Source organism: Bipolaris maydis (genome assembly GCF_028858645.1).
Source record: "Bipolaris maydis strain C4 unplaced genomic scaffold PSV08scaffold_4, whole genome shotgun sequence".
Lineage (NCBI taxonomy): Eukaryota > Fungi > Ascomycota > Dothideomycetes > Pleosporales > Pleosporaceae > Bipolaris > Bipolaris maydis.
Window position 1 is genome coordinate 832,898 of NW_027093860.1, and position 19,461 is coordinate 852,358.

Sequence of the window (19,461 nt, forward strand, 5' to 3'; positions counted from 1 at the left end):
TTCTTAGAAGCATATGAGCAGGCACCCACCCACATACACGAGAAAACCTCCGACAGCGGAAATCCAAACCCCTCGACACTCCCATTTCCTAGCAACAAAGCCTTACCTTCCTCTTCAATCTCTCTCCGCAATCTCGCTAAGGTATGTACCTTGACATCTCATGTGCACAAAAACACAAGCCGGCGCTTAACCCGTTAGTATCAAGGTCAAACCCCAAAAAGGGACACGACAAAGAAAACTGGTTCTAACCCTCGTATTCTACCATGTTCACGCCCCCACCCATGGAGTATGGTAGCTATCGCGCTAATGCAAGGCACAAAAGTCAGGCCCCGCCCCACTCACCCCCTTGCTCGGGCATGACCAAAAAAAGCAGATTGCCATGCCAAATCCAAGGGCATATCAAGTAATTAATGATGGAAAAAGGCCATGACGACATGTGCATAACCTGTCTTTATCTGTCAAGCACAAATTGTCAATTAAGCGGATCAGACAATGTAATGCGGCTGTACACGTTCCGTTTCGCAGAAATAAAAGAGCGGAATAGTTCCGGCTCAACCAAACACATAGTAGAGCTCACAATAAGAGATCCCGCTAGCATATGAAATGGTGGCTTGCGCTTTTAAGTACTTGCGGGATTCCAAAAAACAGGACCAGCTAGTTTCCCTTAGTTCAGACATGCGGGGAAACTCTATAGTAAGGGAAACCAACCGCCACCTTTTCCCCCTGTTCACGTGCCCGCCTGTCGTCGGGCCGCCTGAGGAACACAAATACGGGGAGACGTTTCTATTTGCGTATTCGCAAATCGGGAAATATCGGGTTTGCGTATGAATGGGTACGTATTCCGTAATACGCGTAATTGGTCATGGGGAAAATAAGATTTCCTTACTTTCGGATTCGCATTTCCCTTCGTTTTGGTAAACAAGCAGACGCGAGATGCGAAAAAAAAGAAAGAGTCCATGAGTCGAGGGCAGGCAAACTCGCGAAAACAACAGGGTGAGTAAGGGTACGTCCGTAAAAAAAAATAAGAGTGATGCCAAGCCCATGCTACTAAGGTACTCTAGTATGTTCGGTCAAATTCCATCACGCAGCAACATCAAGGAAAAACAAGAAAAAAGAGGTGAACAAAGCCAACCAACTAATCAATCCAACTGAAACCAGGTTTAAACTTTCCAAGCTACTAATCAACCTTTACACATCACCATCACGATCGCGTCTCCACTGCCCGAAAATCCTTCGGAGAAATAACCAGACGGAGAATTAATAAAGTAAAAATCGAGAAGAGAAAAAAAAGTCACCCCACGACAAACCATGCGACTATACACTTTCGGGTCTAGTAGTAGTAGTAGTAGTAGCACGCTCCACGGCAGTCCAGAAGAGGACGACACCATAGTACCGACAAGCACAGCGGTAGTAGCAGTAGCAGGTAGCATACGTATTCTCTGGGCCTCATGGTGCGACGTGTTACTCGCATACTGCAATGTCGACAACAGCAGCAGCAGTCGGGAGGAGCAACAACAGACTTGGCATTTACGATACCACGGCACCGGTCTAAGCCAGTCACAACAAGACTATCTGCACGCAGCCAGTACGGCCGACGGACGGCTAGCAAAAGCAGTTGGAGAAAAAGAAGGGCACACGGCAGTTTTCTTCGGCAGCACCATGCATCACGGACTACAAGGCTACATAGTCACATTTGGCGGTGAAGAGAGCGGGGATGGGGGGCAAGAGATTGTCTTATTCACTACTCCTACAGAAGAAGAAGATGACGACGACGACGACAGCATACAGAGTAGCAGTAGTAGCAATGCAGAATCGCATGACGTACACCGATACTTGATACCGCAACGTAGCGGCGAAACCGAGACTCTGACAATGCACGACATTGCGATCCAGAGCGACGAGACGCTGCTACTGAGTCTAAAGTCGGGTATCGCAAACAAGGCAGGCTGGTATGTAGCCAGCGTTCAAGACATGGCGCAGCTGCGCGTCTGGCTTGGATCCGGGGCGTTTGCGGCGGCGTCGGCGTCGGCGTCGGGGGTACAAGTGAAACGCGCGTGGTATGACTCGCAGTCGGGCCCACAGGTAGTTAGCAACGCGACGACGACCACTGTCCTGGGGTGCTCCGGCGGTGCTGTGTGGACGTCAAGCAGCGGCGCGAGATATCAAGCTTGTGTGGGCCGGCCCTTTTGCCTCGACGGCGCGTCAGAGTTCCGTGCCATACCGTACCTTGAGCAGACGTGCGTCAAGCGAGTGGCGTCGGGGGGTTACTTGAGTGCGGCGCTGAGTGCAGAGGGTGAGCTGTTTGTGTGGGGTCAGGCGTGTCCGGGTTCAACGGGCGAGATGGACGTGCTGAATGGGAATGCTGAGGGGCATGCTACACCTAGTACGGGAATTACGGTGGCGGCGGAGGAGGAGGAGGATGCGGATGAGTTTGTAAAGTGCCTCGAGGTAAGGATCAATGGCAACGAGGCGAGCGTGTATCAAGTGGCAATTGGCCATGGACATATTTTGGTAGCAGCAGAGTCTGCAAATGCTTCACCGGCCAAGGAAAGGGTAGTGTTTGGCGCCGGAGATAACAGTATGGGACAGCTTGGGCTAGAAGCGCGGAGGTTTTATAGTGCGTTCCACGAAGTTCAAAGTCTGCGGGGTAAGCGTGTTGCTCAGTTGTATGCAGCGGGGTGGTCAAGCTTCGTTGTAACACTGGAAGAGTAACCAAGAAAGTCTATGCTTTAGGTATAGTGGTCATGTGTTCATGTTGGGCATTTGAAGAAGAAAAAAAGCTTCTCGACGATACTACTAGACTTTGAGGTGGCAGGGGCGGGCCACATCCACAAGGGCGCATCACTAAGACTATGCGTAGGGTAGGTGAAACAACATGTTGGTTCTTTGTCGACCTGGCATGTTGAGACTAGCGGCCCGCTCCACCCGCCATGGGAATCTGTGGGTGGTTGCGGGAAAGAGGCGGCGATGTTTCGTACAGCCGTGTTTGTAGTCAACGTAGTCGAACCAATTCTACTCTGGTCTTATCTGAGCAACGAACGTTGATAGTTTGAGGATCGTCAGGAGCGTGCGAGCTCTGTGCGTCTCCCGAGACAAACTGCGATCTGCATAGTTAACATGGGGGAGCCTGGATGAGACCGCCAAAGGCAATGCGTGCTACTGAGATATAAACTACAAGTGCCGCCATCGGAAACATTGGCTTAGATCGAGCGGTATTGCAATACTTGTATTGCACAGGATAGCAATAGACCGGTGTACAGGTGACGAAACTAAGTACGAGGATGACTGTCAACAGACAGGTGTGTGTGTCGCTTGATGAATCAACAACAGCTTTCATCTTGATGCAGATTGAGATGACTTGAGTCAATTCTGTGGGCGAGAGGCTTTGCTTAGTGTGGTGTCTGATAATGGAAAGAGCGCGCCAATGGATGAGACTAACTAGCAGTGCTGGATAGAGTTAGTTCAGGCAGATGTCAGACATGTGGAGCGACATGAAAAATAGTAGTAGTAGTAATAGTGTAGAAGCATGGTCACCGGAATGTACTGAAAAAAAAAACACTGTTCACGTGGGGTCAAAATACGAGGTGTTGACGGAAGGAGAACAAGCTATACGAGAGCGAGAGTCTTAGTAGAGGGTACTGTCGATAGTCCATGACAGAAGCCGTAAGCGCTTCGCACGACGTGAAGGCCGATAAGGCCGAAAGATGGAAAAAGGCCGACGATGGATGTGTCAGTTGGCATTGATGGCTCAGGGAAGGGTGGTGGTGCTCGTGTTGGTGCTCGTGCTTATGGTTGTGTCTTTGCCCGAATGGGGTCGGGGTGCACATGACAGGAGGCCGAAATTGCAAAAGCCAAGGTGGTGAGGTGTCAGAATAGGTGGTGTCTGGATGGATGAAGAAAGAAGCGGGCGGGAAAGGCGAGGTGTGGTGCAATGCATGTTCGCACTCTAGTCGCAAAAGGCCATGGGGATGCGGCATCTGGATTTGATGGTGTTGGAAGAGGTGGTGAAACGGGTGAGAGACACGTTGAGGGCAGCAGCCATCGGGTGGAGGAGAGGCAATCTGAGCCACTGGGAGTAGATGGAACAGCCCGATGGTGACAAGAGGGCCGCGGGGTGTGTGTGATGGGTTTGTTGTGGCAAGAGGAACAGAGTTTGGGTTGGTGATGCACATGGCCCGACAGGCAGGGTGGCTGCATTGATGCCTATTGCTATTCATGATGATGTCAAGTAGGAGAATAAAAAAACACCGTGGGCGCGGTGTTGATGTTTCTGTGACCAAAGCTGTCGCAAGGACCGTGACTCAACCGAATGCACAGGGGAGGCCGTAGGAGGGTGAAATAATATTTACTTAGTTAGTAGCGCAGGGGCCGTGTGCAGGGACATGGGGGGATGCCGGCTAGGCGACAGAGTGGCAGCCATGTGTAAGTATGTAGATTTGGATATGGGCAACTAGCAAGTCGCACGTTGGGATGGAGCGTGAGTGCTGCAGCATGGCCATGTTTCAGGCGGTTGGGAGTTCTTTGAAGAGGTTGCGGCGGAGGCTGCTCCGGCCCGTTGGCAGTGTTTCCATGTGTGGGCGGCGAGAGAGTGGGTGTGTGGGTATGGATGGGATTGTGGCGGCGAGGCGGCACTTGGACTTGGGTTTGCCGCGAGGGCAGGCATCCACTCGGCCATGCGCCTTGTTCCTCTCCACCATGCCCAACTGCATCGCGGGTTTCGCGCTGCAAAAAATGCGGTGCTCAGCCTCTGCGCCGCTTGGCGCCACCGTCGGTCGGGCCGAATTCGGTTCCTTGTCCTTTTTTGCTCGCATGGGGATTACAGGTTCATGAGGGCATGGCTGGCCTAGTGGCGCGCGTGCTAGCTGCATGGCCGTGGGCAACGACGAGCCGCGCAGCAGTACCTTGCAGGCTGCATGCCCGCACCGCACCTGGGCTGGAAGCAGGATGCAAAAAGGACCCTTTTGCGGAGGCGAGATGGGATGGGATGGCGCGACTCATTGCCGTGCGCGCCCTATCGCCATATCGCCCGATTGTGTTGCGTGGACTGGGCTGATGGATGCGTCGCCCAAACGCTAGCTCGGTGGGCAGCCCGCCAGTCAGAGAGGCAGAGGGCATCAACAGCAGGGCTGATCAGGCTGCAGGCCGCTGAGAAACACTTGGTCGAAGGCAAAAAGCAAGGGTGCCGTCGATCTCCTTGATCGCCTTACACAAAGCACGCGGATTGCTGGTGCTGGTGCTGGTGCTGGTGCTGGCACTGGCTTGGTGGGCAGTGGAGACCAGACGGCTGCCGTGTCTATGTCCTTGCTGCGTGTAGGATGCACATGTGGTTGCCGGCCACGCCTCGACGCCAGACGCTGCCATGGTCCATCCATCGCTCCCCCTCTTCCCATGGCCAGGTGCTGCTGCTACGCGTACAGTGTGTGACCAGACGACAATGGGCTGCTGGTGCCATTGCCATGACGTTGCGTGAGGGCGCATGACAGGGCCATGAACCATGTCGACCCGGATTGGCCATTAGGCACGAAACGCCAGCGGGATCCGGCAGTAGGGTTGTACGCCATCCAGGGGTACGCGATAGTTCGTCCTTCTTTTTTGCCCTGGCCGGGGCCGTGCGACAGAAACCCATGTGCATGCCCGCTCGTCCAAGTCAGTAAACGTCATGTGGCCATGCCAACTCTTTTTGCGTTCCGTCGTCGGCTTGAGTGCCGTCCAGGCTGCGACGAGCTAACGCCCTCTGGCCACTCAAAGGCGCCGCCGACCACTCATATCCTCCTGACCCCATCAAGTCCATTGAGCCACGCCCGTTTTTCCCGCTTCTCAAGTACATACTCTTGCTATCGCTGCAGTATCGCTTCCTTCTTTTTTCTCGAACCATCCCTCCCTGGCCGCTGATATCCATCCATCCATCCATCCATCCATCCCTACTTACTGCACCATCCCCCCTCCCTCCCGCTTCTTTTGTGCTTCACCTCGCCTGGCCCGCACTCACCCTCGCCCTCTCACCAGCAGCTACTACTACTACTACTACTACTACTACTACTACTACTACTACTACTACTACTACTACTACGAGAGTACTACACATATACCACTCGTTCCGCGGCTGCTACGGCCATGCACTGAGATCATCACCCCCTCATTCCGCCGTCATACATACTTGCTTCCTTCCCTCACATGCACAACACCATGGAATCCCGCCAGTCGTCGCCTGTTGCTCGCACCGCCAGCCCCCGCTACAGCATGCGGCGACAACGGAGCAACTCGTTCCCCATCATCGACGCCCTTGGATGCACAACACCAGAGGCCCAACTCATCCTGGCCGAGAGCAGAGCTGCTGTCCGCAAACGCCGAGCCCGCCGCAACCAGTCGCTCGACGAGGAGGGCAGCCGGCCCTTTGACCCCAGAGACCACATCAAGTTTCTGCAAGAACTCGCAGCCATCCCCACGCCCCAAGAACAGCCCACTCCCTTTGGATCTAGCAGACACGCGCCCTCGCACGCACGTATTCCTTCAGATGCCACGGACCGAAGCACGTCAACCGTTGTTCCACGTGATGAAGGCGGACCTGTTCGGAACATCTCTCCCACGCTAGGAGACTATTCCGCCACCTTAGCCGAATACATCAAGAACCAGCTAAAATCGATACCGACCTACCAGCCCGCCTCGGATTCTTCAATGCCATTGTCGCCTCGCTCGTGTCCGGACTTGTCCTTTGCCACACAATCGTCTCGCTCGTCGTCATGCCCCTCGGTACGCCGCCCAGTCGAAAAACCACGCATCATTGAGATACCCCCGATTCGAGCACCCGTCAAGAGCCAGTTCTCGGCATGGAGCTCGACTGACGAAGACACCGACGACGAGTCGCATGCCCTGACTGAGTACGCTCTTTCTCTCGAGGACAGTCTTTCCAAGACGAGCAGCCATACGCCTTCGGTACTAGGCTACTACCAAACATCCGACTCGGGCAATGGCAATGGTTCCTCATTTCTATTTTCGTCAAGCCCGCTAGAGGACCAATCTGAGGCTGATGCCGCCAAGGAATTTAAGTTTCCGTATCAGTCAGCCCAACCTACTAGTTCCCCATCCGGCCAACCGGATTACGACCACTACCCGTCATTGTGTTCCCCTCACCCTCAGCTGACATCCCTGTCGGCTACGTCGGCACCCTCGTTTACCTCGTCGTCCGTCTCACTCTCGTACTTTGACTGCAAGCGCCCATCAGCCATCACACCACAAATGAAGGAGCGGGTCATCGCGGCTGTGACGCCTCCCCACCTACGCAGCAAGAGGCTGAGTGCCATGTCGTCTTGGGACCCAAGTCCACTCGGCAGTTCGCACGATGTTTACGTCGAGTCACAACAGCGTGTCACTGTCGACGGCATGTCGTTTGACATGCTACGAGACTTTAACCCCTCAACCCGGCTTACGCCTTGCTAGGCATTTCCTTTGTCCATTTCCTGCATCTTCTTTGTTTCTTAGCGTGTGCGTTTGGGGGTGGGCATTCGTCGTCGTGTACACTAACCAGGATGTTCTACTAAGTCAGCTGGTCTGGCTTCAGCTTATGGGCGCCTTTTTTGCCTGCTTCTCACTTGTCGTTTTTTTCTTCTCCTTACACGAAATATCGTTTTGTAATTTTGGGTTTGGCGTTGAAGCTAGCCATCACATGGGCTTTTCTTTTTTTTTTCAAAAAAAAACCCCTATCCTTTCTTTTGTCATAGTTGGCTTTTGCTCCATTTTCGGTTCAGCGCTTACCTTGTTCCATGGATTGGCGTTTTGGAATATTTGGTGTATGACGAATATACACGACCCGCACAACGCATTGCATTTCAAGGGCGGAGGAAGGACTTGAGCAATTTGCACATGATCAGGTTGATAGCACAAAGGACGAAGTTGCAGATTGCAAGGCAGAGCTAGTCGGTGGTTGAGCATGGTAGGCTGGGAGAGGTGGAGAAAACCCGTATATTTTAGGCACACAATGCAACTATTTTGCCCACCAAGCTTTTTTAGCATCCCGAGCACCTGGGTCGACACATTGCGATGAACCATGAGGCACAGCAGGCCGCCCACACAATCCAGCGAGTCGCATCTCGACCGCCTGCAAGGTCCCGCTCATGCAGACGCGCCGATCTGAGGCCGGGGGGTTGGGGGGCACGGCTGGCGATCGGTCGAGTGGGGAGTGGTGCCTTGTCTGATTGGCCTGCTGCCAAACGGCTACTTGGTCACTGGGGAACTCCAGCCGCGCCGCTAGAACAACCATCAACTCTCCATTGCTTCTTTGTCGCAGCCGGCAGCAGCCATTGTCCAACTCTGGTCGGCCTTTATTCCTTTTGTCTTCTTCTCCTGGCTCTCTTGCGCCCTTGCGCCTATCCTTGACCCCACGTTATGCTTCTATCCCTTCTGGAGAGTTGAAACACACCACCCACCATAATTATCATCTACACGTCTGCGATCGCCATCACTCGTCCTCTCCGTCTTTGCTGAACAGTGCGACTAGAAACGAAAAAAACAACAACAGCACAGCGATCCCATACCAGCGCCGCATGGCCGACTCGGATCCGGGCCTCTGGGCCCAAATCCTTGGAAAGGCTGCCTACGAGTTCTCGCTGATGCAGCCAATGTTGCCCACCTACATCCACTTGATCGTCTCAGCCCTCTTCCCAATATACGCCGGCGCACACGCCTCGCTCACACGCCCGTCAACCGCTGCGAAACCCGCTAAGAAAAAAAAGAGGTCAAACACAAGCGATGAGGATATGGAGGATGATGACGACGACGACGAAGATGAAGACGAGCAGCGCATCATGGAAGGCTTGTCGCCCACAGATGCCTTGCTCATGCCTCTCTTTGCAGGGACTGCCCTGGCTTCGCTGTACTTTCTTCTCAAGTGGATGAAGGACCCCGCCCTGCTCAACAAAATCCTTAATGCCTACTTTGCCGTCTTTGGCGTCTTCTCCGTCTCACGACTGGTCACCGACCTCCTTGACATTGGCCACTCCATATTATACCCGCGCCGACATGTCGTTGGCCGAGCGCTATACCACATTGACGGTGAGGCGGCCAAGGCGGCTCCGGTAGCTGGTGATGTCAAGGACAAGCAGCCACTCGTGACGCCTCTACCAGGCTTCCTTTCTAAGATCCCACTGTCTGAAGGGGCAAGGAATCTACTCTGGGCTGATCGAGCCATGCCAGGCAACAAGTGGACGTTGAAACTCTACATGCATCGCGTCTTCTCCGGCAAGTTCAAAATTGGGCCTCATGGCATGGTCGGCGTTTTGACTGGGCTTGTAACTGTGGCCTACTTTAACTTGGTTGATAAGCCATGGTACTTGACAAATTTGCTGGGCTTTGGATTCTCATACGGTGCCTTGCAGCTCATGTCTCCCACGACATTTGCCACAGGTAGTCTGATTTTGGGGGCACTCTTCTTCTACGACATTTACTTTGTCTTTTTTACGTAAGGCACCTTGTTTATGACATTTCAAACGTGGCTAACACATAACCCAGGCCCATGATGGTAACTGTAGCAAAGTCACTAGATGTTCCCATCAAGCTCATGTTCCCACGACCCGCTGCAGCCGACGACCCCACTTCAGTCCCCTCGCACGCCATGCTTGGTCTTGGTGATGTCGTCTTGCCTGGCATCATGATTGGTCTTGCCTTGCGTTTTGATCTATATCTCTTCTACCTTCGTCGCCAAACGTGCAGACCCGCTGCTGCAGGAGAAGGCCAAGAAATTGTTGAAAAGCCAGAATACTACTCGCTAACTGGACGGTGGACCGATTACTTCTGGACGCATTCCCTTACAGGCCGGCCACTTTGGGTTTCTACCAAGACGAATCCTGAGACAGAGGCTCCTTTTACATTCCCAAAGACATATTTCAACGCTGGCTTAGTTGGCTATGTCCTGGGCTTGCTGGCTACCCTCAGCGTCATGATGATCTGGAATCACGCACAACCCGCATTGCTTTACCTGGTACCTGGCGTGCTCGGCAGCATCTGGCTTACCGCTCTGGTCCGTGGTGAAATCAATCTAATGTGGAACTATACCGAGGAGATTGAGGACGAAGAACAGGCAGAGACTAGCAATACTTCTGATCCCAAGAGTCCTTTGCCCAAGAACGAATCGAGTGCGGGACAAGCATCGCAAAAGAAACGGGCTTCGAGCCGCAAATCAGACAAAGAAATCTTTTCCTTGTCCATCGAGGCACCGTGGCAGCTCAAGAAGTTAAGCGATGACGACGGATATGACGATAAACCAAAGACTACCAGCGCAAAAGATGCTTCGCAAAACATCGATACTAAACAAAACAACTGGGTAGCGTCGACCACTACGGCTGTGGAGCGTGTAGATGCTGAGCCCGCGGGCAAGCGTCTCCGCGTGAAGTAATCGAAATGAAAAGATGACGTCATGGTCTGATCTCCTTCTTTCCCTTCTTCTTTAGGGGGGTTTTTTATGGGGAGGTTGGGACATTGTCATCGTGTGAATGTCATGACTGGGTGGGGGGGTGCATAGCGAACTGGCATTTTTTTATGTCGGGCTTTTTAACAAGAAGTTATGGGATGAAATAAATGAATCGAATCCATATGTTGGAGGTGGCCATGTTTTGGTTTAAATCATGTCATGTGTCATGTGAATTGAGTCTCTAACTCATCTTACTACTATCTATAACCACCTCTGTTTTTCTTTTTTTTTTTCTCGCTGACCCCAAGACTTGAATACGTTTCCATCATCCTCCATCCAACCCCCATCCCCCCCCCCCCCCTTTTTTTTTTTCTCGCGTACAAAGCCACTGTGGGGATTACTAATAAAGTAGCACTTAGCGCACGCGTGCGCGGGAACTTGGGAGGTGGGGGGAAAGCGGATATGGGGACTCCGCGGAAAAGTTACAAATGAAAGACACTAAATGGGGGAATTTTTTTTTTGGTCGGTTCGTGGGTTGTGTGGTAATGATGGGCAGTGGTGAAACGTGGTGCTGATTGCTATTGTGGTGGTTGTAGTGGATTTGGGGCGGGGGAACGCGCGGCTTGGGTTGGTGGGGGTGTGTATGTGTGACGGTGGTGGTGGCAGTGGTTGCTGGCGATAAGTCCGCGGAAGGTGGGGGAGGTTGATGGGTAGGGTTTCTGGGAGTTCACTGGGGAGCAGTGTTGTCCGAGTTGTGGGGTTGTATGAATAGGCATGCTTTGAAGATTGGGCTGATATTATTTTCTCTTGCATTGACACATACTGTTCATTTCCTCTTGCCTTGGTATTCTATCAGGGTTGAGTAGCTCGATCATCCCTGCGTCTGGTGATGAGCATCAGCTAAAATACGCCTACATAAGCTGTTGAGCCTCTATCAGTTCTGATGTTTGAGATGCGCTGGTTAATCTTCCCTACTACGCTCGCTGGCATCCCTACATGTGCGTTTGAGTTAGCTGAAGTGATGACGTTTCTAATCTCTTGGCCACTCCGTTTAGATTGTACCTGCGAGAAGACCACTCCGCAGGACACTTGGTCGGTCTCGAGTAAGCATGACTGCTTTTCAACTTCCTGGATAGCTAATAGTCGAATAGCACCCCCGTATTCCTCATCCTCAGGCTCCTCTTCTAGCTCGCGCTTTCTTGTCTGGGCTTCGTCTTGCTGATGTTTGGTGAGGTCGATGTGTCCCATGATTTTTGTCTCGAAAGTTTGCAACTGGTTTCTCAGACTTTCACGATCAGCCTCAGACGTTTTCTCGGATCGTAATTGAATCATACTGTTGCGAAATTAGCATGCGATTTTCAGAGTGAAATTGAGGCCTCTTTACAGCTGCGTGCTTGTAACAGCAAAATGCACAGTGTTCTCGCACCACTGTAACTGTGTACGAAACGTGCGGATCTTTTCTTTGTTCCAAACACCGACAGAAAAGCGGTCTCGAAGAGACAGTTTTGTCGCGTTGGAATGCTTCGTCCACTTTGTCAAATCCTCCCGGAACTTTTTGCAGGCATAGCCGCAGCTGTTAACTGCTTCGGCGACACCAGCTTTATAGAGGTCCTCCTTGACGGCGATTGATGTAGCCTCATTTGGGATGCTGAGTTTTTCGAGCGCGGCTAGTGGACGCTCTATGTTGTCTAGGCTAGAGATGATGTCTGCAACTACTTCTTGAGCCTCGGAGAGATTGTCGACAAGGCTGCGCAGTTGCACAATACTAGTTGTAGCGACGTTAGTAATGCCAATAGCGCCGGCTGTGATGCTGAAAGGGACCATTATGAGTATTACAAAATCTTCTGACTACTAATTCAGTTGAGAATAGCTATATATAAATTGAGGGGTTCATGAAAAGATTAGAGGCTGGCCGTTTCCTATGCATGTAGCTTGAACTCTTCATGAGGACGGCGATCTCGCTTGTGTATTGGAGGCCTCCTCATTAACTCTGAGCTGGCAATGCTCCGAGCTGCATATTGAGGGCGTAGAACGGGAAAGCTCATAGGCTCCTCGATCAGGCTGAGCCTGCCACCCATCACCCCATATATTCACCGCAATACCTTATTCATCATTGGAACCGAAGCCTGATTCTCTACATCTCCCAAATAAAGCACAAATCAATCTCTTGCAGGATCTCAGAAAACACACTTCATGTCGCGGACAGCCTACTAGCTGGATGGCCGACGACCGGATTCTCAATCAACACATCAGTGAGGTCTCCACTCAAAACGGCTCCCAAGCCTTCGTGGGGTCGACGAAAAATGTATATTTTGCTGACCTCAAATCTCCACAGGGTACAAACAGATTGCTGTCTTATAGTTTCTCAGTACTATGTAATATGTCGATCGTGCAGAATCGCAGGAGAGAGCGGCTCTGCAGTGTCGCGACGCTCTCTTTGTCACTGATCCCTACGTCGACCGCGAGAGTCTGATCACCGCCAAAGGCGCTAGAGTTCCAGACACATGCGATTGGATCATAAACGATGTGAAATATCGTGCCTGGCTAGATGGCGGTAGTCATGGCGATAGCACCAATGAGAAACGTCTGCTGTGGATCTCAGGTGGGCCTGGTAAGGGCAAGACTAGTATGCTCTCCATCTTCCTTACTGAAGAGCTTGGGAAGCACGTAGCGCACCAAGAAAACACTGATATCCTATTCTTTTTTTGTAGTGCGCAGAACAAGAAACATAACACAGCTCTCGCTGTCCTACGTGGACTATTGCACCAAATTCTTACCAAGTGCCCACAGTTAGCTAAGCATGCGCTGCGTCATTTTGAGCCGCCCACATTATGATTTCTCAACATTAACATACAGAGTTAATCAAATCAATGCCATAATAACTTCCACAACTTCCGACTCCAGATCCTCTATCCATCCATCAAATTCTATACTTTCTGCCGCCTTTGCAAATCCCGACAACACAGTGGTACGCTCACGCTCTTGCCAAACGACAAAAAAGAAAAAAATGCGTACATCAATCACTTCAATGCAACATTGATATACTCCAGCTGCGCAAATTGCATAGTCCAAAGAAAACGAAGCACCTTCGGAAACAAGCACAAGACACTACTAGATTCCGACTCGGAAAGCATTACCCCACAATCCCCCTCCCCATCTGCCGCCCCAGCCCCTCAATAATGACGCCTCTAGATGCCAACTCGAGCGAAAAAATCCAAGAATGAGGGGGGGCTTTCCATTTAGCACCAGAGGGGGGCTTCGGGTTACGTACGTAGACGATTTGGTTTGCGACAACCCAGAGCCACGCATTCGTGATTGCTTTAAAACTGGGGTATTGATGCTCGGGGGAAGGGATAGCTCATTGTCATGTATGTAGGAAGGGCAGTGGCCAACCTACCGGAACAGAGCTAGTGGGAAGGAGTATATGAATGGGGCAGGATGACCTCCCTTGATAAGGGGACGTAGCCGTGTCTTTCCTACATCATACACTTTTTATTCTTAACTTTACTCATACCTAGGTCCTAATAATCTGCATTTCCGAGTTTTACTACACTCTCATACCTCAATAGCAAAAGGAATTCACGCAACAAGGACAGAGCCAACTCGCCCAAACATGTCGAGCAATACGATGAAAGCAGTACACTACGAAGGCCCGTTCAAAGTCTCAGTCAAGGACGTCGAGTTACCTAAGATCCAGCATCCAGATGACGTCATTGTCAAGGTCACCACAGCAGCTATTTGCGGATCCGACTTGCACATGTACCAGGGACGGACTGCAGCGGAAGCTGGTCTCGTATTCGGTCATGAGAACATGGGGATCGTCATCGAGGCTGGGCCAGGCGTAACTCTCCTGGAAAAGGGCGATCGGATTGTCTTGCCATTTGTGAGTACGCATGACGCTGTCTGTAGATGCGTGGGCTGACGTCGAACTTCCTAGAACGTTGCGGACGGCAGATGTCGCAATTGCGAGGAAGGCAAGACAGCGTTCTGTACTGGGTAAGCCAAGATTTGGCGGAAGGCTTTCACAGTATCGTCTAACAATCGTAGTGTAAACCCCGGCTTCGCTGGCGGTGCGTATGGATATGTCGCCATGGGACCATATCAAGGCGGCCAAGCACAATACCTCAGGGTACCGTTTGCCGACTTCAATGCACTGAAACTGCCACAAGGGACCGAGCACGAGGCTGATTTCATTTTACTTGCGGACATTTTCCCAACGGGATGGCACGGGCTAGTGCTCTCTGGTTTCAAGTCTGGCGAGAGTGTAGCAGTGTTTGGCGCGGGCCCTGTTGGTCTGATGGCAGCATACAGTGGTGTGCTACGCGGCGCAAGCAAGGTGTTTGTTGTGGATACGGTCCCCGAACGCCTACAAGCAGCGGAAAAGATCGGTTGCGTACCCATCGACTTCAAAAAGAGCGATCCTGTTGAACAAATTATCAAGTTCAACGGCGGCATGGTTGATCGCGCAGTGGATGCTGTTGGATACCAGGCAGTGGATGCATCGGGTAGCACAGAGAAACCCAACATCGTCCTTGACCAGTTGATCATGGTCACGCGCCCAACTGGAGGGCTAGGCATTCCAGGGCTTTATGTGCCAGCTGATCCCGGAGCGCCGGATGAACAAAGCAAGAAGGGCCAGATTTTGATCTCATTCGGAAAGCTGTTCGAAAAGGTATGCATGTGCACCAGATTCATTTTCCAGCACTGATCCAAGTAGGGCCTGCACCTCGGAACTGGACAGTGCAACGTCAAAGCCTACAACAGGTATCTTCGCGATATGATCGTATCGGGCAGGGCCAAGCCAAGTTTCGTCGTGTCTCACGAGATCAACATCGAGGATGCACCAACGGCGTACGAGAAGTTTGACAAGAGGATCGAAGGGTATACCAAGGTGTTGATCCACCCGAACGGCGCTTTGAACTAGCTGAGCGTATGAGTGTCTATTCTGCAACATGGAAGTTTCAAACTCACACCAGAACACTATTGACATCGCGAACATGAGGCTTTTGTGCGAGAGTTAAACCAATTTATCTTTTGTCGCACACTAATAGCGTTGTAACGCTTGAGCGTTATCATCTGGGAGGTATGCCCTAACAATCTTGACTTCTTCTACGGGGCGATCCTCTTTGTCTGTTTTGACCAAACCAAGCTTCTTTACAACCTGCATGCCGCTCTTGACCCTGCCAAAGATGGTGTGCTTGCCGTCCAACCATGGTGTGGGTGCGAGGGTAATGAAGAATTGAGACCCGTTTGTGTTAGGGCCTGAATTGGCCATGCTAAGGATGCCAGCTCCAGTATGTTTGAGTTGCGGAGATATCTCGTCTTCGAATTTTTCGCCATAAATGGATTCACCGCCTCGGCCAGTACCTGTAGGATCGCCACCTTGAATCATAAAGTTTGGTATTATGCGGTGGAATATGAGGCCGTTGAAGTAGCCGCGCTGGGCCAGGGTTGAGAAGTTCTTGCATGTCTTTGGCGCATGGTCGTTGTAGAGTTCGACAACAACAGTGCCCTGTTGAGGTTAGATTGATTCTCCCCTATAGAGAATGCGAAACATACGATTGTAGTGTCGAGTGCGACTTCAGTAGCCATAGTAGATATGCGGAGTTGCGAGTGAGGACTGTGATGGCAGCTTCCCCAGCATCTGGAAATCCAATGCTAGATCGACGCACGGTCCCTTTCACCAGCCACAGTACTAGCCACACTGACTAGCGTGAAGCGATGAATCACGGCGGACGCCTTCTGACTTCAAACATCTCCAAGCCCCGACAACTGCAATCATGGATCTATCGTCTTGGGCACTACCTCAGCTCTCGAAGCTTCTTCCTCTTGATGATGAGTCGCTGAAGCAGGTCATATCATATACGGACTCGCTCTCTCAGAAGGAAGCAGCAGACCATCTCCAGAATTTACTCGGAGATAGTCCACAAGCACTTGAGTTCATTACTTCTTTCAACAACCGGAGGAAACCCAAGAGTACCGCCGGTGCACGCCAGAACCAGCCGTTGAATGATATTTCAGAAGTATCCAAGTCAAAGCCTAAGAAGAAGAAGCAAACTGGGCTGAATAAACTCCCACCACCGCGACAACCTGATAATTATGGAAATGTTTCCGGTGCGTACATGAAGAAAGATGAGGAGGACTACATGGCAGGTAGTTCAAAAGCGAAAGCAGCCAAGTTCGGACTTTCGGAGCAGCCAGATGCTTTGCAGCTGCCAAAATCGACTGCGTCATCAGGAGCAGCGACACCAAAGTCTCGTGGTGTCTCCCCTGCCCCCCCAGCCGCGAAGCTTCCAGGGACCGTGGTAGGCGAAACTAAGCCTAAACCCAAACCCAAGGCCAAGGTCAATGTTACTGGCGGCACACCTATGCATGGTGCATCAACAGCACTGAACGACCTAGAGTCAGCCATCAGAGCGCTAGAAATTCAAACGAATCCTACTTTAGCTACCCAAGACAACAGCAAGCGGAAATGCAACTGTATGGCTACTAGACATCCGCTCCTAGAAGCTGCGCCCAATTGCTTGAATTGCGGCAAGATCATCTGTGTGAAGGAAGGCATTGGCCCATGTACTTTCTGCAACTCTGCACTCTTGAGTCCCCAGGATATTCAGTCCATGGTGCGCATTCTTCGCGAAGAACGCGGAAAAGAGAAGATGGCTGTAAATAATGCCGGCCAGAAGCGCGCCGAAGTATCATTAGCGCCTCGCCCTTTTTCCACTCCGCGTGGTCCTACACCCGCATCTTCCAATCCCGCCTCAGATGTAGAATCAGAGAATGAGAAGCTGGCCAAAGCAAAACAACACAGAGACAAGCTGCTGGCCTTCCAGGCACAAAATGCAAAGCGAACTCAAGTCCATGATGAGGCTGCAGATTTCGAAACCACAAGCGCCGGACTGAGCATGTGGGCCAGCCCACAGGAACGCGCCATGCAGCTCAAGCGCCAGCAAAAAGCCCTACGAGATCAAGAATGGAATGCGCGGCCCGATTATGAGAAGCGCAAAGTTGTCGCCAGCATTGATCTTTCCGGCAAAAAGCTCGTTCGACGCATGGCTGCTGCAGAGCGGCCTGCTACGCCAGAGAGCGAAGATGAACTTTCTGAACCCAATCAAGGCCCAGCAGATGGAAACGCCCTGTCGAGTGGCGGTGGCGCGTTCAGCAGGAACCCACTGTTGGGTAGCCTGATCCGGCCAACTATTAAGATAGAGGAGAGTAAAGGGAAAGAGAAGGGTAGTGAAAAGAGACAAACATGGCGGCGAGTACAAGATGATAATGATGATAATGAGCAATGGATTCTAGATGGTGGCGTTTATGGCTCCAGAGCAGATAATGTGAGTTTGGAGACGGATGGACTTCGATAAGTCGTGGGGCTTCTACGTAAATAGCAACTAGAAGCCAATTCGCATGTTTACATCCTCCGTTGATCGTCTTATATATCGTTGACTGGACAAATACACCGATAGAGCAGCTCTATACAAATTACCCATCGTCGTTCACCATTAGGCATCAACTTCTGCAACCGACTACATCCCGCACTACCTCTGATGGCCCAAGGATACGCCACAAACCGTACCTTCAGCATTCGTACGTACCCAGCTCTTCACACAACTAGCTTCCAATGCCACTTCATCCCCAGTCGCTGAAAAAAAGAGAACAGCGAACCCTTGGGCACATATCCAGCATACCTAGCCTGCCACAACGCCGCAAAGCTCCCTACACAATCAGACAAAGTCAGCTCAAATCTCACCCCATCAATATAAGCACAGGAATGATAGTACATACCTTCCGCAGGCCCCAGCTCCGCAAATCCTAGCGCCTCAAGAATCCACGGCGCAATAATAGCAAGCACGCCCAACGTAATCACGGTACACATGACGGGATGCTCAACAACGAACCCCTCAATGCTCTGTGCAGCCTCCCATGCCCGGAGGTACGCAGCATGAATTGTAGCGCCAAGTTTCTCGTGCGAGGCTTGCAGGGCCTGCGCGAGGTTATCGAGGATGTATTGGGCAAGGTTCTGGCGCCAGCCGTAGACGCCGACGAGCGAGTCGAGGTGCATGCGTAAGGCTTGCCCGGTAACCGAGGTGGTGAGCAGTGTTGCGACTACATTGTTTGCGATTTGAGTTTCTGGTCGGGCAGTGGGTGAATGGAGGAGGGATGCTTTTTCGGAATTTGAGGTGTAAGTAGAGGGGGTAAGGTCTGCGGTGCCGCAGCTCATACATGCGAGGATGGCTTGGAGGCGTGCAAGTGCCATTGTCATTTGGTTTTTGTAGTGTTAGAGTTGAGACTAGAGATTGTTGTGATTATGGTTTTATGTATCTGGGGGAGCATGGGGGTGGGCGCTTAGAGTGTTTGCTGCGCCGCAGATAGCGGTTTGGTGAAAGCGAAACCATACAGCCTGGTCCAATCGAATTTTGCAGACTGAAATGCCGCAAGGCTGAGTTCATGGGAATACAATGCAAGTTGCAAGGCTGATGCTGAGGCGCCTTTTGAGCGTACAGAAGGTGTGTCCTGCTCTGTCAAAGCAGGCAACCACTCTTTACTTGACACTAGCAAGTCTAATAAGCCATCGTTTTAATGGTTCATCTAAGCCATTTATCAGTGATTGCGGAAGTTTCGCAATAATTCCATGTGTAAAATCGTAACACAGAATACACATGGCCTCAGCGGTAGACAAATCTAGGTATTCGGCGGCAGTCGCAAAGGGGAGACCACAATGATGTCCTGGCTGCCTTCAACTTAGGTTGCGATAGAAAGCCTTTCGCTATTTTAAATCTCTCAATGCATACTTCTCATGGCGTATTTAGAAAGTGAAGGGAAATGAGTAAAGAAAGAATGGTGAGAGGCTATTGAGTAAGACGTTTGGTCGCAACAACCCATGAACTGTGTGAGAATCTGGCATTGTTTTGGAAATGGGCGTCAAAGTTCGTACCTAACCGCAATTGCAGTCGGTCATATAGGGCACTATTCCTTCCCAATGAAGCTAAGTATGGAACTAAATGTTAAACAATTATCAGTCTATATTTGTTAGGAGTGTGAAATAAGGTCTGAATTATACA

General features: G+C 51.4%; 9 protein-coding genes across 9 annotated transcripts; 7 read left to right on the forward strand and 2 right to left on the reverse strand.

The window, feature by feature from the left end:
• Positions 1-1,308: 1,308 nt before the first annotated feature.
• On the forward strand, positions 1,309-2,760 carry PSV08DRAFT_360615 (uncharacterized protein; the record flags this gene model as incomplete). The annotated part of the gene is made up of 1 exon (XM_014223884.2): positions 1,309-2,760. The coding sequence occupies one exon, from the start codon at positions 1,309-1,311 to the stop codon at positions 2,710-2,712; it is 1,404 nt and encodes a 467-aa protein (XP_014079359.2). The 3' UTR covers positions 2,713-2,760.
• Positions 2,761-6,186: 3,426 nt separating this feature from the next.
• Positions 6,187-7,437, forward strand: PSV08DRAFT_349460 (uncharacterized protein; the record flags this gene model as incomplete). Its single annotated transcript, XM_014223885.1, has 1 exon — positions 6,187-7,437. One exon carries the CDS (start codon positions 6,187-6,189, stop codon positions 7,435-7,437), a length of 1,251 nt encoding a protein of 416 aa, XP_014079360.1.
• Positions 7,362-7,995, forward strand: PSV08DRAFT_282037 (uncharacterized protein). The gene has a single exon (XM_066092561.1). It carries the CDS (start codon positions 7,562-7,564, stop codon positions 7,847-7,849), a length of 288 nt encoding a protein of 95 aa, XP_065949423.1. The 5' UTR covers positions 7,362-7,561; the 3' UTR covers positions 7,850-7,995.
• A 626-nt stretch (positions 7,996-8,621) lies between these two features.
• PSV08DRAFT_282041 (signal peptide peptidase-domain-containing protein) lies at positions 8,622-10,654 on the forward strand. The gene is made up of 2 exons (XM_014223886.2): positions 8,622-9,454; positions 9,505-10,654. Exons 1-2 carry the CDS (start codon positions 8,754-8,756, stop codon positions 10,385-10,387), a joined length of 1,584 nt encoding a protein of 527 aa, XP_014079361.2. The 5' UTR covers positions 8,622-8,753; the 3' UTR covers positions 10,388-10,654.
• A 648-nt stretch (positions 10,655-11,302) lies between these two features.
• On the reverse strand, positions 11,303-12,226 carry PSV08DRAFT_360618 (uncharacterized protein; the record flags this gene model as incomplete). The annotated part of the gene is made up of 2 exons (XM_014223887.1): positions 11,303-11,735; positions 11,787-12,226. 2 exons carry the CDS (start codon positions 12,224-12,226, stop codon positions 11,303-11,305), a joined length of 873 nt encoding a protein of 290 aa, XP_014079362.1.
• A 394-nt stretch (positions 12,227-12,620) lies between these two features.
• PSV08DRAFT_387318 (uncharacterized protein) lies at positions 12,621-13,237 on the forward strand (the record flags this gene model as incomplete). Its single annotated transcript, XM_014223888.2, has 2 exons — positions 12,621-12,738; positions 12,798-13,237. The coding sequence occupies 2 exons, from the start codon at positions 12,621-12,623 to the stop codon at positions 13,235-13,237; spliced, it is 558 nt and encodes a 185-aa protein (XP_014079363.2).
• Positions 13,238-13,771: 534 nt separating this feature from the next.
• PSV08DRAFT_219438 (uncharacterized protein) lies at positions 13,772-15,326 on the forward strand (the record flags this gene model as incomplete). Its single annotated transcript, XM_066092153.1, has 4 exons — positions 13,772-14,285; positions 14,340-14,398; positions 14,450-15,074; positions 15,120-15,326. Exons 1-4 carry the CDS (start codon positions 14,016-14,018, stop codon positions 15,324-15,326), a joined length of 1,161 nt encoding a protein of 386 aa, XP_065949424.1. The 5' UTR covers positions 13,772-14,015.
• Positions 15,285-16,009, reverse strand: PSV08DRAFT_219442 (cyclophilin-like domain-containing protein). Its single transcript, XM_014223890.1, has 2 exons — positions 15,962-16,009; positions 15,285-15,914 (listed from the first exon to the last, which is right to left on the reverse strand). The coding sequence occupies exons 1-2, from the start codon at positions 15,992-15,994 to the stop codon at positions 15,447-15,449; spliced, it is 501 nt and encodes a 166-aa protein (XP_014079365.1). The 5' UTR covers positions 15,995-16,009; the 3' UTR covers positions 15,285-15,446.
• Positions 16,010-16,152: 143 nt separating this feature from the next.
• On the forward strand, positions 16,153-19,075 carry PSV08DRAFT_219444 (uncharacterized protein; the record flags this gene model as incomplete). The annotated part of the gene is made up of 4 exons (XM_014223891.2): positions 16,153-17,733; positions 18,333-18,463; positions 18,839-18,906; positions 19,053-19,075. The coding sequence occupies exons 1-4, from the start codon at positions 16,183-16,185 to the stop codon at positions 19,073-19,075; spliced, it is 1,773 nt and encodes a 590-aa protein (XP_014079366.1). The 5' UTR covers positions 16,153-16,182.
• Between the last annotated feature and the right edge of the window lie 386 nt (positions 19,076-19,461).